The sequence below is a fragment of the Stegostoma tigrinum genome, chromosome 13, assembly GCF_030684315.1.
Source record: "Stegostoma tigrinum isolate sSteTig4 chromosome 13, sSteTig4.hap1, whole genome shotgun sequence".
NCBI lineage: Eukaryota > Metazoa > Chordata > Chondrichthyes > Orectolobiformes > Stegostomatidae > Stegostoma > Stegostoma tigrinum.
This window is the reverse complement of record NC_081366.1, coordinates 36643245-36659101: the sequence shown is the minus strand read 5'-3', so window position 1 is coordinate 36659101 and position 15857 is coordinate 36643245. Positions and strand designations below refer to the sequence as shown.

The 15857-nt window shown below is 41.5% G+C and overlaps 1 protein-coding gene across 1 annotated transcript in view; it reads left to right on the top strand.

Moving 5' to 3' along the window:
* Positions 1 to 15857, top strand: part of LOC125458537 (collagen alpha-1(XXIII) chain-like) — a 188884-nt gene that overhangs the window by 113837 nt on the left and 59190 nt on the right. Inside the window, exon 8 of the mRNA XM_059650680.1 lies at positions 10430 to 10537. Coding sequence (XP_059506663.1) covers positions 10430 to 10537 — 108 coding nt within the window. The remainder of the gene's footprint in view (positions 1 to 10429; positions 10538 to 15857) is intronic.

Here is a 15857-nt window from a genome sequence, read left to right as displayed (position 1 = left end):
CTTTTTAATAACTTTTTATTTAAAATGTTTAATGATGCAATGGGTGACCTTGCAAAATTTGGACAGAAAGAATAATTTCTTCTTACTTCGAAAGAACTTAAGTCAAAAATAAATTATTTCTCACATCTATATTTTAAAAATAATTGTCTGGCATGTTGCTTCTTAAGCGTTTTAAAAAAAGTAACTTTGTCCAAAAGATTTTCACTAATTTGAACATAAATAATAAACCAAATAATATAATGTCATTGGATGTAGTATTTATCTAACAATTGAAGAATTAATAGGACCGTAGGAACAGGAATAGGCCATTGAGCCCCTTGTGCTTGTTCCAACGTTCAGTAAGATCATGGCTGATCTGTGACCGAGCTCCATATACCTGCCTTTTGGCCCATATCCCTTCATACCTTAGGTGAACAAAAAATTATCAATGTCATGATTTTAAATGCACAACTGATCCTGCATGTGCTGCTGTTTATAGAAGTGAATTCCAAACATTTACCATCATTTATGTGTAGAAGTGCTTCCTAACATCTCTCCTGAATGGTCAGGACCTAATTCTCATACTATGGCCCCTGCTCTATAACCTCCAAATGCAGGAAATAATTTATTTTTATCTACCCAACATTTTCCTGGTAATATCTTGAATACTTTGCAGATCACCTCTCATCCTTCTAAGTTGAAGAAAGAAAGAGGCCTAATTTATACAGTCTCTTCTCATAACCCTTGAATTTTGAGTACCATTCTTTAAGAAGTGTAGTGGAACAGAGGGACCTTGGAGTTCAAGTGCACAGTTCTCTGAAAGTGGAGTCACACGTAGACAGGGCAATGAAGGCAGCTTTTGGCACACTGGCCTCCATCACTCAGGTCTTTGAGTATAGAAGGTAGGAATTTATGTTGCTGTTGTACAATGTATTGGCGAGGCCACACTTGGAGCATTGTGTTCAGTTTTGATCACCTTGCTATAGGAAGGATGTTATTAAACTGGAAAAAGTGAAGAAGAAATTTATAAAGATGTGGCCAGGACTCAAGGGACTGAGTTATAGGGAGAGGTTGGACAAGCTAGGGCTTTCTTCTTCAGAGCATACAAGACTGAGGGGGGATCTAATAGAAGTGTATAAGATCAGGAGAGGCATGGATAGGGTGAATTCTCTCAATCTTTTTCTTAGGGTTGGGGAATCGAGGACTAGAAGTCATCAGTTTAAGTTGAGAGAGGAAAGAATACATGGGAACCTGAGGGACAACATTTTTTACACAGAGAGTGGTACACGTATGGAATGAGCTGCCAGTGGAAGTGGTTGAGGTCGGTACATTAACATTTAAAAGGCATTTGGATGAATCCATGGATAGGAAAGGCTTAGAACGATATGGGCCAAGTGAAGGGAAATGGGCTTAGCATGGATGGACATTTTGGTTGGCACAGACCAGTTTGGACTAAAGTGCCTGTCTCCATGCTGTAGGACTCTATGACTTTATGACCCTACATTGTACTGGCCAACATATCCTTCCTAAGGTGTGGCGCCCAGATCTCTTCACAATACTTCTCTCCACAGTTTTGTATAATTGCAGCATGACATCCACATCCTGTAATTCAGTCCTCTTAGATATGAAGGCCAGAATTCCGTTAACTTCCTTGTTTATTTTCTGCACTTGTTTTGTGATGTTTAGAAGATTGATGGACCTGAACCCCCAAGCCTCTTTGGGTGTGTACTGTGTTTAACTCCATTCTATCTAGAAAGTACCCTGACTTACCTTTTCTGTCCAAAATACGTAATATCTTACTTGGGGAACTCCATCTACCACAGTTTTTGCCCATTCATTAAGTCTATCAATATCCCTTTGTAATTTTATGCTTTCATTTACTTGCTTACAATGCCACCTAACTATTTGTCAATCAGATTTGGATATGAGACATTCTTTGCCATTATCCAAGTGGCGTGAAATAAATTGTGTAAATCGTGTGAATAATTGAGGCCCTAATATAGGTTCTTGTGGGACACCAGTGGTCACATCCTATCAATTTAAGTACCCACCCATTATCCCTACTTCCTGTCACCTGCCACTCAACTAATTACGGAAGTCCACATAAACAACATCCCTAGATATTTCCCTGTTCACTACCTTATTCACCCCTTCAAAAATTCAATAAGGTTTGTCAGGCATGGCCTACTGTCACGAATCCATGCTAGCTGTCCCTAATGAACTGAAACTTTGAGATGTCAGTTGCCCCAACCTTTGATATAGACTCCAACAATGTCCCCACCACATATATTAAGCTAACTGGGCTGTAAGTCCCTGGGATAATAGGAACTACTGATGCCGGAGATTTCTGAAGAAGGATCTTTGACCCGAAACGTCAGCTTGCCTGCTTTATTCCTCTAGCTCTACACCTTTGTTATCTGTAATTCCCTGGTTTCCCTTTTTCACTCTTCTTTAAATTGCAAATGGAAAAATGGCAAGTGAATTATCTTTTACACTCCTAATTTCCATTCCCTGTGTCAGTACCTTGTCAAGTAGTGAACAGGGCAGTGGATAACATCAGTGAATAGCTTCTTTCAGGCAACACTATTGCATGTCATTTAAGGATACATCAGCAAAGGTCCAGACAGATGACAAGCCCATGTTGAGGCGTGGGTTAGTATGTTTGCTGATGACACAAAGGTTGGAGGTGCCGTTGATAGTATCGAGGGCTATTGCAGGCTTCAGCGAGACATTGGCAGTATGCAGAGCTGGGCTGAGAAATGGCAGATGGAGTTCAACCTGGATAAATGCGAGGTGATGCATTTTGGAAGGTCGAACTTAAATGCTGAATATAGAGTTAAAGGCGGGATTCTCGGCAGTGTGGAGGAACAGCGGGATCTTGGTGTTCAAGTAGGTATGTGAAAAGAAAAAAATGGTTAAGACTAAAATTGGGCCCTTGAAGTTAGAAACAGGTGAAGTTATTATGGGGAACAAGGAAATGGCAGAAGAGTTGAATCAGTACTTTGGATCTGTCTTCTCTAGGGAAGACATAAGCAATCTCCCAGATGCAATAGTGGCTGAAGGACCTAGGGTAATGGATGAACTGAAGGGTATTTATATTAGTCAGGAAATGGTGTTGGATAGACTGTTAGGACTGAAGGCCGTTAAGTCCCCGGGACCTGATGGTCTGCATCCCAGGCTACTTAAGGAGGTGGCTCTAGAAATTGTGGACACGGTAATTATTTTCCAAGGTTCTATAGATTTCAGGATCATTTCCTGCAGATTGGAGGGTGGCAAATGTTGTCCCACTTTTCAAGAAAGGAGGGAGAGAGAAAACAGGAAATTATAGACTGGTTAGCCTGACGTCAGTGGTGGGAAAGATGAAATTACGACTCATTTGGATAGCAGTAACAGAATAGGTCAGAGTCAGCATGGATTTACGAAGGGGGAATTGTGCTTGACTAATCATCTGGAATTTTTTGAGGATGTATCTATGAAGATGGATAAGGGAGAACCAGTGGATGTAGTGTACCTGGACTTTCAGAAAGCCTTTGATAAAGTCCCGCATAGGAGATTGGTGAACAAAATTAGGGCACATTGTATTGGGGGCAAAATACAGAGTTGGATTGAAAATTGGCTGGCTGACAGGAAGCAAAGAGTAGCGAAAAACGGGTCCCTTTCGGAATGTCAGGCAGTGACCAGTGGGGTATCACAAGGTTTGGTGCTGGGACCGCAGCTGTTTACGATATATATTAATGATATAGATGAAGGCATTAAAAGTAATATTAGCAAATTTGATGACACAAAGTTGGGTGGCAGTGTGAAATTTGAGGAGGATGTTATGCGAATACAGGGTGACTCGGACAGGCTAGGTGAGTGAACGGATGAATGGCAGATGCAGTTTAATGTGGATAAATGTGCGGTTATACACTTTGGTGGCAAGAACAGGAAGGCAGATTACTATCTCAATGGAGTCAAGTTAGGTAAAGGGGAAGCACAACGAGATTTAAGTGTTCTAGTACATCAGCAAATGAAAGCAAGCATGCAGGTACAGCAAGCAGTGAAGAAAGCTAATAGCATGCTGGCCTTCATAACAAGAGGAATTGAGTATGGGAGCAAAGAGGTCCTTCTGCAGCTGTACAGGGCCCGAGTGAAGACCGCACCTGGAGTATTGTGTGCAGTTTTGGTCTCCAAACTTGATCATAATGAATGGTGGTGCTGGCTCAAAGGGCCAAATGGCCGATTCCAGCACCTATTGTCTATTGTCTAAGTGCATAGCTCCCTCAAAGTTGCCACCCAAGTGGATAAGGTTGTAAAGAAAGCATATGGTGCTTTGGCTTTCATTAACGGGGGATCGAGTTTAAGAGCCGCGAGGTTATGATGCAGCTCTGCAAAACACTGGTGAGACCACACTTGGAATATTGTGTCCAGTTCTGGTCGCCCTATTATAGGAAAGGTGTGGAGGCTTTGGAGAGGGTGCAAAGGAGGTTTACCAGGATGCTGTCTGGGCTGGAGGGCTTGTCGAACGAGGAGAGGTTGACTGAGCTCGGACCTTTCTCTCTGGAGAGAAGGAGGAAGAGAGGTGACCTGATTGAGGTGTACAAGGTAATGAGAGGCATGGATAGAGTCGATAGCCAGAGACTTTTCCCCAGGGCAGGATTGACTGCCACGAGGGGTCATAGTTTTAAGGTGTTAGGAGGAAGGTATAGAGGAGACATCAGTGGGAGGTTCTTCACCCAGAGAGTTGTGAGCGCATGGAATAGTTTGCCAGTGGTAGTCGTGGAAGCGGAGTCATTAGTGACATTTAAGCGACTGCTGGATATGCACATGGACAGCAGTGAATTGAGGGGAATGTAGGTTAAGCTATTTTATTTTTGGATTAGGATTATTCCACGGCACAACATCGTGGGCTGAAGGGCCTGTACTGTGCTGTACTTTTCTATGTTCTATGTTCTATGTGTTTCTTGAAGTACTTTGCCTGGAAGAACCTATATAAAGAAATTGATTAATAAAACTATAGAACCTTTTAGAAAAGCTATCAGCTGAATAAACTAACCATCTGTTTTAACCCCACTTTGTAGCACCTATGATGTAGCCTTGCAGGTTACAGCACTTCAGGTGCAGATCCAGGTTCCTTTTTAAATGAGCTGAGGTTTTCTACCTCAACCAACAAACTGGGCAGCAAGTTCCAGCCACCTGCCACCCTCTAGGAGAAAATGTTTTCCATGTTTCCCCTAATCTTTCTACAATCACTGTAAGTATGTGCCCCCTTTCATCTTTCCCTCAGGAGAAACAGTTGTACCTTATCCACTCTATCCAAGCCCCTCATTATTTGGAGACCTTAATTCCATCAGCCCTCATTCTCCTTTGTTCTGAAGAGAGCATCCCTAACTTACCCAACCTGTCCTCTTAAATTGCAGTTTTTGAGTCCTGGCAGCATTCTTGTAAATATTCTAGCGAATCTGCAAATAATTGAACAAGGCACTAACAAAGAGATTGTTTATTGTTGGCACTGCTGTGAATGTTCCACTGATTTTCATATTGTTCTGGAAGTTTGAGGAAATTGAAAATAACAACATTAATATCAACAAATTCCATTTCTGTTAGCATGCTTAAATGTAGTAAAACATCCCAAGGTCCTTAAACCTACATTATTCCCAAGTGGTAATTAATACAGAATATACTAATTACCTGTTACTCCTGTTGATGAGTTTCTGGTCTCAGAATTGTCAAGTCATAGTTAAAAGCATTTCATAAATGAATGTTCTAGGAAGAGTAGGTATGATTTGGATTTTGACTATCAAAGCTGCAGGAAGTAAAACATAAAGCAACATGGGTATGTAAAGACAAACAGTGCCACAAGTGTCAATATCCATATTCAACTCAGTTTGCCATTACACTACATTTTGACAGTAGCTATTAATGTATATTAGTGAAGGGGGTCAGTTTGCACCACTGGCTGGATAGCTGGTTTGTGATGCAGAGTAATGCAAACATTATGGATTCAATTCCTGCTAAGGTTTCCATGGTGGACTCTCCTTCTCAACATCTCGCCTCACATAAGGCATGGTGACCCTCAGGTTAAACACTGCCAGTCACCTCTCTCTAATGAGAGAGCAGCCCAATTGTACGGTAAGACTAGCACCACTTTATCTTTCTTTAGTGACAAATAAGTTAATGTGTGCATGGAAAAGGCACAAGTGTGGATTGATACAAAGAAACACAGTAAAACTGAAAGCAAAGAATTGTAGGAATCTGAAGTTCAAAGGAGACAATTAGGAAGTGAATCCAAAAGGAGGACAAAATTCTGCAAACCTTTGGAAAGATTCTGAAGCCATCTCAAGCCTTTTGCTGAGGCTGGAGGGTAGAGGGTTAAGAGGCAAAAGTGAAAAGAAAACCTGATACTGCAGGAATGATATCTCGACAAATATCAGAACAACCTAGTGCCTGTATGATGGCATATAAAATCGAGATAATGCTATTTAAGATAATAAAGTGTGAAGCTGGATGAACACAGCAGGCCAAGCAGCATCTCAGGAGCACAAAAGCTGACATTTCGGGCCTAGACCCTTCATCAGAGAGGGAGATGGGGTGAGGGTTCTGGAATAAATAGGGACAGAGGGGGAGGCGGACCGAAGATGGAGAGAAAAGAAGATAGGTGGGGAGGTAGGGAGGGGACAGGTCAAGGGGGTGGGATGAGGTTAGTAGGTAGGAAATGGAGGTGCGGCTTGAGGTGGGAGGAAGGGATGGGTGAGAGCAAGAACAGGTTAGGGAGGCAGAGACAGGCTGGGCTGGTTTTGCAATGCAGTGGGGGGAGGGGACAAACTGGGCTGGTTTTGGGATGCAGTGGGGCAAGGGGAGATTTTGAAGCTGGTGAAGTCCACATTGATACCATTGGGCTGCAGGGTTCCCAAGTGGAATATGAGTTGCTGTTCCTGCAACCTTCGGGTGGCATCATTGTGGCACTGCAGGAGGCCCATGAATGGTCTATTTAAGTCGCTTTATGCAATGAATGGCCCCTTGCATCACTTTAGATAACGATCCACAAAATAAAATTAATTAATTTGTCTTATAGATTTAGATTTGATTTGCAGGATAATGGAGGTTTTGTTTGAAAATGAATGTTTAATGTCTGGTTTCAGAGAGAGGAGTGCAACTCACTCTCAAGTTTATCCTCAATATCGATAAATGAAATTATTTGAGTAGAAATTCATTTTATTTACATTAATTTATATCTATTAGAATGTAAAGAAATTAATAGTTATTACAGTTCTATTAATATTTTAAGATAGGTCATACTAATTAATTTCAGAAGTTATAAAGGGTTAAAGATCAATTTTGGGAACTGAAAGGAATATGATTGGTGGCCAATGCATTATTTTGTGCCTCAGTCAAAATTACATTATGTTGCTGCTAATAATCTTACAGCACAGAAGGAAGTCTATCATCATAGAATCCCATACAGAACGGAAACAGGCCCTTCATCCCAACAAGTCCACACCGATCCTCAGAGCATCCCACCCTGACCTATACCCTACCTAATCTACACATCCCTGTACACGATGGGCAGTTTAGCATGACCAATCCACCTAGCCTGCACTTCTTTTGAACTGTGGGAGGAAACCAGAGCACCCAGAGGAAACCCATGCAAACACTGGGAGAATGTGCAAACTCCACACAGACAGTCGCCCAAAGGTGGAATCAAACCTCGGTCTCTGGCACTATGAGGCAGCAGTGCTAACAACTGAGCCACCAGGCTGCCTCTGTGCAAAAGTTTCTGGGTTGTGGAAGACACTGGCTGAGCCAGGATTTATGTTCATTTCTAGTAGTCCTTGTAAACACTGGTAGTGTGGTGATTGATCGTACCAGAGTCCAGGGATTCAGGTCCTTGCAGTCTAGTGTTCGGGCTACAGTTTGTCCTTCAAGTCAAGTATAACCTTTCCAAGGAGTGCGGAAAAAGCAGTCAGGGGACGCCAGTCTGATGGACGTGGGCCAATTTTTCCCACAATGAGACAAAGGGGAAATTCTAGCTTGGTGGAAGTGGATGGAAAAGCAGTTAGTAGTAATGTAGGAGCAGATGAGGTATCCTAGTAGATGAGTAGAAAGTGCAGAGGCCAGCAAGGGTTCATTTGGCAGGGTGAGCCTTTGAGTGGACGTAATGCATGCAATAGTGATTTACAACAGCCGGATGAAATCCGGGAAGAAAACAACAGTGAATTCAGTTGTGGAACTTCAGTATACATGGCTCCAAAATTGTCGGCTACGTATGGATGTAGTCCTGAGAAGAACATGTATCCATACTGTCTGAGAGAGATTTTCTGCATCAGCCCTGAGGACAGGGGGTAGTAACATCAGTGACCTTGAAGGACCTAATAGCACCAACATCAAGATAATGATCATCCAAACTAACTCTTCTGTGCTGGCCACATGCTTCAGATGAGTGAATTCCAAATTCCAAGGCCTAGATCTTTGCATAGATCCAGGAATATGCTCAAATGAGAGCAGGACAAAGGAAGCATTTCAAAGTCTCCTTGCAGGTTTCCCTCGATCTGTTACATGTTGCCTGGAATACCCTCGCTCAGAAGAAACTGATTTGGAGGAAGCTCCTGTGTATAGGGACACAACTCTTTGAGAACACCCAGTTGCTAAAGTAAGTAGGAAAAAAGATCTGGAGAGAAGAATGCCAATGATCTCAAGCCAATGACAAATTCCATCTCCTGGAAACACCTGCCAAATGTGTGGTTGGAGATGTGGCTGCAGATGCTGGAAAACTCTAACAAAAACTGAAATTACTGGAGAAACTCACTAGTCAGTCAGCATTTGTGGAGAGAAAGCAGAGTTAACATTTGAGTCCAGTGACCCTTTTCCTGAAGAAATGTTGATTCTGCTTTCTCAACACACATGCTGCCAGACCAACCAGATTTCTCCAGCAATTCCTGTTTTTATTTCATTTATTCATTGGGCGTCTTCCTGAGCACTACTCCGGGTGCAGCACTGACCTGGACCGCTATTCAGTCCCATGTTAACTGTGTGTCTCCTGGTGTGGTGTAACCTCCAGTGGCTATAAGCAGGAAAGGGAATGGCCTGCCTCTTCTCAGTAGTGTTGACCATCACCTCCAGGGCCCACTGTCAGCGAGATGTGAGGGGAGGAAGGAAGTGAGTTTTCCATCTGGGCCATGTTCTCAGTGACAATAGTGAGTACCATGGTGTGAAGGGTGGTCCCTGACATGCAGTATGTCAAGTGGTGGGCTTTTAAGATGGCACCAGTGACCTGGATGTGGAAGATCTGGGCAGTGGCCAGCACATCCAACTCTTCTGTCATGTATTTCCATAAGAATAGCACCAAAGAGCCGAGTTCCGTAAGTGATGAGGTGAAGAGTCACAGTGGGAGAGGTCTACAGCACAGAAAAATGCCCTTTGGCCAATTCAGTGGTCAAAAACAAGCACCTAAATATTCTAATCCCATTTTCCAGTGTTTGGCCCATGGTCTTGTGAGCCATGGCATTGCAAGTGATATATGTCCCAATTAAGATGGTGTTCAGCTTGAAAGCGAACTTGTAGATAGTGTTTCCATCTACCTGCTGTCCTTGTTCTTCCAAAATTATAGAGGTCGTGGGTTCTGGGGTGCTGTCAAACTACTGCATTGCATTTATTGTGATGTATACAGTATTACCAGAGTGGAAGGAGTGAATGTTTATGGTGATGGGTGAACAATTGTGCTGCTTTGTTTTGGATCATGCTTATCTTTTGGAAGTGTTGTTGGAACTGTATTCATCCAGAACATTTCCTCACCCTTCTCACCTGTTGCTTGTAGATGGGGACAGGGTTTGGGGGCTGAGGAGGCGAGGTACTGGCCATGGAACGTAGACCCATTTTGAGTCGACAATATTTATATGGCTACAGGTTAAGTTTCTGATCAATGATAACTGCCAGGGTATTGATGGTGGAGGGAAGCAGAGATATTCAGTTGTAGCAATGCCATTGAATGTCACTCTTTCTGCTTTTCAAACTAGTTTCTTGACTCTATCAAAACCATTCATGACTATGGATGCATTTATTAGATATCATCTTGACCATTTCTTCTTTAAAGTGAAGAACCCTAGTTTCTCTCCAAGTAATACAAGGTCCTCATTCTTAATATAATTCTAGTAAGTCTCTCATGTATCTTCTCTGAGGCTTTAACATTCTTCCTGAAGTGTAATATACAGTATTGAACACAGCCTGAAAACTAACCATTGTTTTATAATGGTCTCGTATAACTTCTTTGCTTTTGTATTTTATACTTCTGTCAATGATTCTAGATGCACTTTCAACAGTCTCTCATTTTGCCCTGCCACATTCAAAGATGTGCGTACTTACATACCCAGGTCTCTGTTCCAGTATCATTTACTTCGTGTTCCCTGATCTCATCCTTCCTGCCAAAATGTGTGACTTGTTCAACATTAACTCTGTTTTATGTTTCAATGTACAGGGTGATCAAGGCAATCCTGGACCATCAGGTCTTGCTGGTCCTGTGGGTCCAACAGGACCCCGAGGAGATCCAGGGAAGGATGGTGCCCATGGACCTCCAGGTGCAACTGTAAGGAGGTTTATTACCTATTCTAAAACATAGCATGTGTAAGCTATAAAGTAAATTTTGTGTAATTAATTTTCTTACTGTCCAGTTTTTAATCTGCTTATTTTGGAGTAACTGACATAGGGTAGTGGCTTTGACTGTAAAACAAAGCAGGTGATTAAAAAAAAATTGGCAGGCACTTTACACCCTCACAAAAGAATGCCAAAAATTCATTTCCCTCTGAGAAGAAATTCTTCCTCATGTTTGTTTGAAAAGGGTGATACCTTAATCCTAGATTATGCGCACTGGTGCTGGACTCTCCCAGAAGTGGAAATAATCTTTCTCTCTCTACTCTGTGAAGTTGCCTAAGAATCTTGTATGCTTCAATAAGGTCGCCTATCGTTCTTAACTCCAATGATGCCCAACCTACGCAACCTCTTCTTGTAAGACAGTATCTCCATACCTGGGTCTAGCCTAGTGAACCTCCTTTGGACTGCCTCCAATGCCAACATATCTTTTGTAAGATAAGAGGCCCAAAACTCTTCACAGTATTCCAGCTCTGTGTTTTGACTATTGTCTCGTATAGTTTTAGCAAGACCTCCTTATTTTTATGCTTCATTCTCTTTGAAATAATTATTACCTGCTTACCTTATTACCTGAACTTGGATGCTAGCATTTTGTGATGTGTGCACAAGAAGTCCAAAATCCCACTGTACTATTGCTTTCTGTAGTCTTTCTCCACTTAAGTAACATTCAGTTCCTGCATTCTTCCTGTGAAAGTGCATAGCCTTACATTTTTCCACATTGTATTCCATCTGCCAAGTTTTTGCCCACTAGCCTAACCTGTCTACATCTGTCTGCAGGCTTTTCATCCTCACCACCTGCCTTCCTATTTTTATGATATCTGTAAATTTGGCTATTGTACATTCACATTCCTCATCCATGTTGTTAATATACATTGTAAATAACTGGCGCCCCAGCGCTGATACCTGTAGCATTCCATTAGTTACAGGTTGCCATCCTGAAAATGTCTCCCTTGTCCCAACTCTCTATTTGCAGTTAGTTACCCAATCCTGTTTCCATGCTAATATACTACTTTTAACACCATGGGCACTTATCTTACTAGCCTTTTGCAATTGGACTCCGTCTCTTCCAAACAGGTTTGTCAAGTAATTAAAAGCATAAAATCCACCTTTTATGTCTTTTAAATTTTGGCTTGCCTCCTCATCTGATATTTTGATAATGGTAGGTGAACCACCATGCTCCAGTGTGTGGACATTTCAGTCCCAAGATGTCATGTGGAAAACCCAGCTCAATCCAGAAATTGTCCAACATCCTTTCTTTTTTTCCGGCTTCCTTCAATTTTATTTTTAAGGACAAGGTACTTGCAACAATGTTTAACCAATTTGCTGGAGTACTTTGACGTAGTAATGTATTGTGGACTAGGGAAACCTGTGGGTGTAACGTACTTCGATTTTCAGAAGACATTTGAAAAAATGCGACATCAAAGGTTATTGTGGAAAATAAAAGCTAATTTGATTGAGAGCAACATATTGGCATGGCTAGATAATGGGATAGCTAACAAGAAACAGAGTGTAGACATAATTGAGTCATTTTGTGGCAAGATATAACTCATGGCATGACATAGGGATCAGCACTGGGCCTCAATTTCTTACAATTTATATAAATGACTTGGATGAAAGGATTTATGATTACTACATTTTACTGATGACTCAAAGTTAGTCAGAAAAGTAAGTTTTAAAGGCTACGTAAAGAGGCTAAATAGAGATGTCGATGTTAACTGATGGGACAAAGATAAATCAAATGGGGTGTAATGTGGGCAAATGAGAAATTGTCCATTTTGGCAGGAAAAATAAAACAAAAATAAACATATAACCTAAAAGATGAGAGATTGTGGAGCTTTCTGATGTAGAAGAATTAGAGTACCCTAATGTGTAAGTTACAAATGGTTAGTATACAGTTCAGTAAGTAATAAGGAAAGTTAATGTTATCAAAAGTTTACCATTTATCATGAGCAGAACTGAATACAAAAGCTTGAAGGTTATGCTTTAGTTATTTTGGGCACTCTTGAGACCACATCTGGAAAAACTTGAATCATCTCATTTGTGATCAGCTGCTAGCTGGGCATTAAGGGACTGTATCCATTTCTAATGACTGCTGCTGGCTGCAGTTCTACCAGATGATGTCAGTGTTTGTTAGTCAATATTGCCTGGAATGCAAAGGAATCCAGCTACTGCTGTGAAAGCCACCGTGTTATCTTGTTGCCTATTGACATCAATTCAGCTGCTGAACCTTAGCCACATGATGACCTGCTTAACGTAGCTCTGTACTGTAGACTGGAGGATGTGGCTGATGCCTCCTGTAGGAGACTGAATAAAACAGTGTCAAAGAAGTAAAGAGAACTGCCTAATCTGTGTGGAGCTCTGCTCCAACAGGTAGTGGGTGCTCTTGCATGAGATACAGATGCCTGCAACAGTAGATCACGATTGCCTGAGGCTCAACACTTCAAACAGATCTTAGAAATAATTTTGCCTGTAATAGGCAGCTGCAGCCTGATACTGATTCTATCGATGCTGCTCTTCATCCAAAAATAACCAAGCAATGATCATCTCCATGATAAGTAATTAAAGCTTACTGAGTGCTATAGGGCCAAAAGTAGTCTGAAAGAAGTGATCTTGAAGCTGGAATCTTTCCTGGAAAATAAGACAACAAACAAAAATATGATCACAAACCTGCATCTGAGTGCACCTTTTGTACAGAACTTCAGAGACTCCTAGACACTGATCTCACTGGCATCATTTGACAGTCCAGGAACTGGGTGGGTCATCTACAATCTTTATTTAAAAAGCTTTGACATCCTACTTACACCTGTGCCACCACCCCCCGCCCCAGCCCAAGATCAAAGAAGCTGTGTGATTAGGCTGTCATCAAGCAGGAACATAGACAAGGACGTAATCTCTGTTAATCAGCTGTTCCTTTGGGTGGCTAGGGTTAAAATCAGGCCTAATTTCAATCACATGATAGTAAGTTTTGCGTGCCATTGCTGTACTTGTTTTCCTGAACTTGTGTTTCAGTAATTCCACACATCTGAATCATATTTTGAAGAGGCATCCTACAGAAATTTCATAATGTAATTACCAACAGAAGTTTCTTAACTGAATAAAGCAGTCTGTTCCAGATGGACTTGTTGACTGGTCACAGTCACGGGTAAATTGAACACAGCCTTGTTTGTGTTGTGGGTAGTTTTCGTTCTGTGCCAATATTTGAGATTTCTTGCAAAGAACATGTATGGATATTGCAATTTTTATCCAAGGAGGTTGGTAGTAAAATCTGATTCAAATCAGGGAGATACACATGTATAGATCTATCTCATGTAAAGTACACATGTTGAGTTTTTTTATATTCTTTACAAATTTTGCAAATATTAAATGCCTAAAACTTGCATAACTAACACCATTAGCATGGAAAAATGTCCCAAGGTGCTTCACCATAGTGTAAGGGGAAAAAAAAATAGAAGCTGTTCAGAATTTGGATAAAGTCAAAAGAGACATGACACCGGGTTGTAGTCCAACAAGTTTATTTGAACTCACAAGCCCTTGGAGCGCAGCCCCTTTGTCAGGTGAAGAGGAGGGAAGTGCTTGGATAAAGCAGATTGGACAATGGATGCTGATGAACATCAGCGCCCAAATTCTCAAATAATTTTCTGTTGGTAACTTCATCAATTTCAAGAATGATCACAAAATAAAATTCATCTGTTGGTATCTTCTGACTATTACTACTTAGAAAGATAGTAAAAAAGATTGATTTGATTTATTATTGTCCCATGCACCTAAGTATAGACAGGTCATAACATACAAGGATATACAGATCATGGGGTGATTGAACAGAGTGAGGCATACAAAGTTATTGGCTGCACAGAAGGTGCAAGCAATCATTTTTCAGTGTCAGGCGCTATCGGCTAATGACCCTAAAGTATGGTTTCATGTAGCATAAAGCAGCTACTATCTTGACTGCTAAAACTAAAAATAATTACTGTGTGGCCACACAATGTGCATTTTAAACAAACTGATATCCTGCACATTATTTGGTTCCAGATAATGATTTTTAAAACCATTTTTTTGTTTTTTGCTACAAAAGTAAAATCAGCATTTGATTTTAAAATTTGAGGGATCTATTCAGCATTCGAATAGCAGCGGGGAAGAAGCTGTTCTTGAACCTGTTGGTACATGTCTTTAAGTTTTTGTATCTTCTGCGTGATGGAAGATGTTGGAAGAGATTATAACTGGGGCTGGAGGGGTCTTTAATAATGTTTGCTGCCTCTCTGCGGCAATGATTGAAGTGTAGACGGAGTCCATGGGTGGGAGGTTGGTTTGCGTGATGCTGGGCTATGTTCACAACTTTCTGTAGTTTCTTACAGCCCAGGGCAGAGCAGTTGCCATAGCAAGCCATTATACACCCAGATAGAATGCTTTCTATGGTGCAGCTACAAATGTTGGTGAGGCTCCTTGTGGACATGCTGAATTTCCTTAGCCTCCTGAGGAAGAAGTGGCATTGTTGTGCCGCCATGACCATTGCATCTACATAGGAGGACCAGGACAGATTGTTGGTAATCATTACTCCTGGTAACTTGACCCTCTCAACCATCCCCACTTTTGTTCCATTGATGGAGATAGGGGCATGTCTTCCTCCTTGCTTCCTGAATTTGATGATCAGTCCTTTAGTTTTGTTGACATTGAGAGAGAGATTTATTATCTTTGCACCAAGTTACCAAGCTTTCTATCTCCTTCCTGTATTCTGTTTTGTCATTGTTTGTTTTCTGGCCGACAACAGTGGTGTATCAGCAAACATGTAGATGGAGTTTGGACAAAATTTGGCCACACAGTCATGAGTGTAAAGGAAGTGCAGTAGAGGACTGTGTACGCATCCTTGCAGGGCATCGGTGTTGAGGATTATTGTGGAGGAAGGTGCTATTGTCTTCACTAATTTGCAGTCTATTGGCCAGGAAGTTGAGGATCCAATTGTAGAGGACAGAGCAGAGACTAGGTCTTGGAGTTGGAGATTTGAAATTATGGTGTTGAAGGCGAAGCCGAAGTTGATAAGTAGAAACCTGACATAGGTATCATTATTATCTAGACATTCCAGGGGTGAGTGTAGGGCTAGGGAAATGGCATCTGCAGACCTATTGTACCAGTAGACAAATTGCAAAGGATTGAGGCAGGCTGGGAGGCTAGAGTTGATATAAGCACTTCGTAAATATTTGCCCTATCTCTGATTGAAATTTGATTAGGATACGAGAAAGTAACTTTTGACATACCCAGGTCCT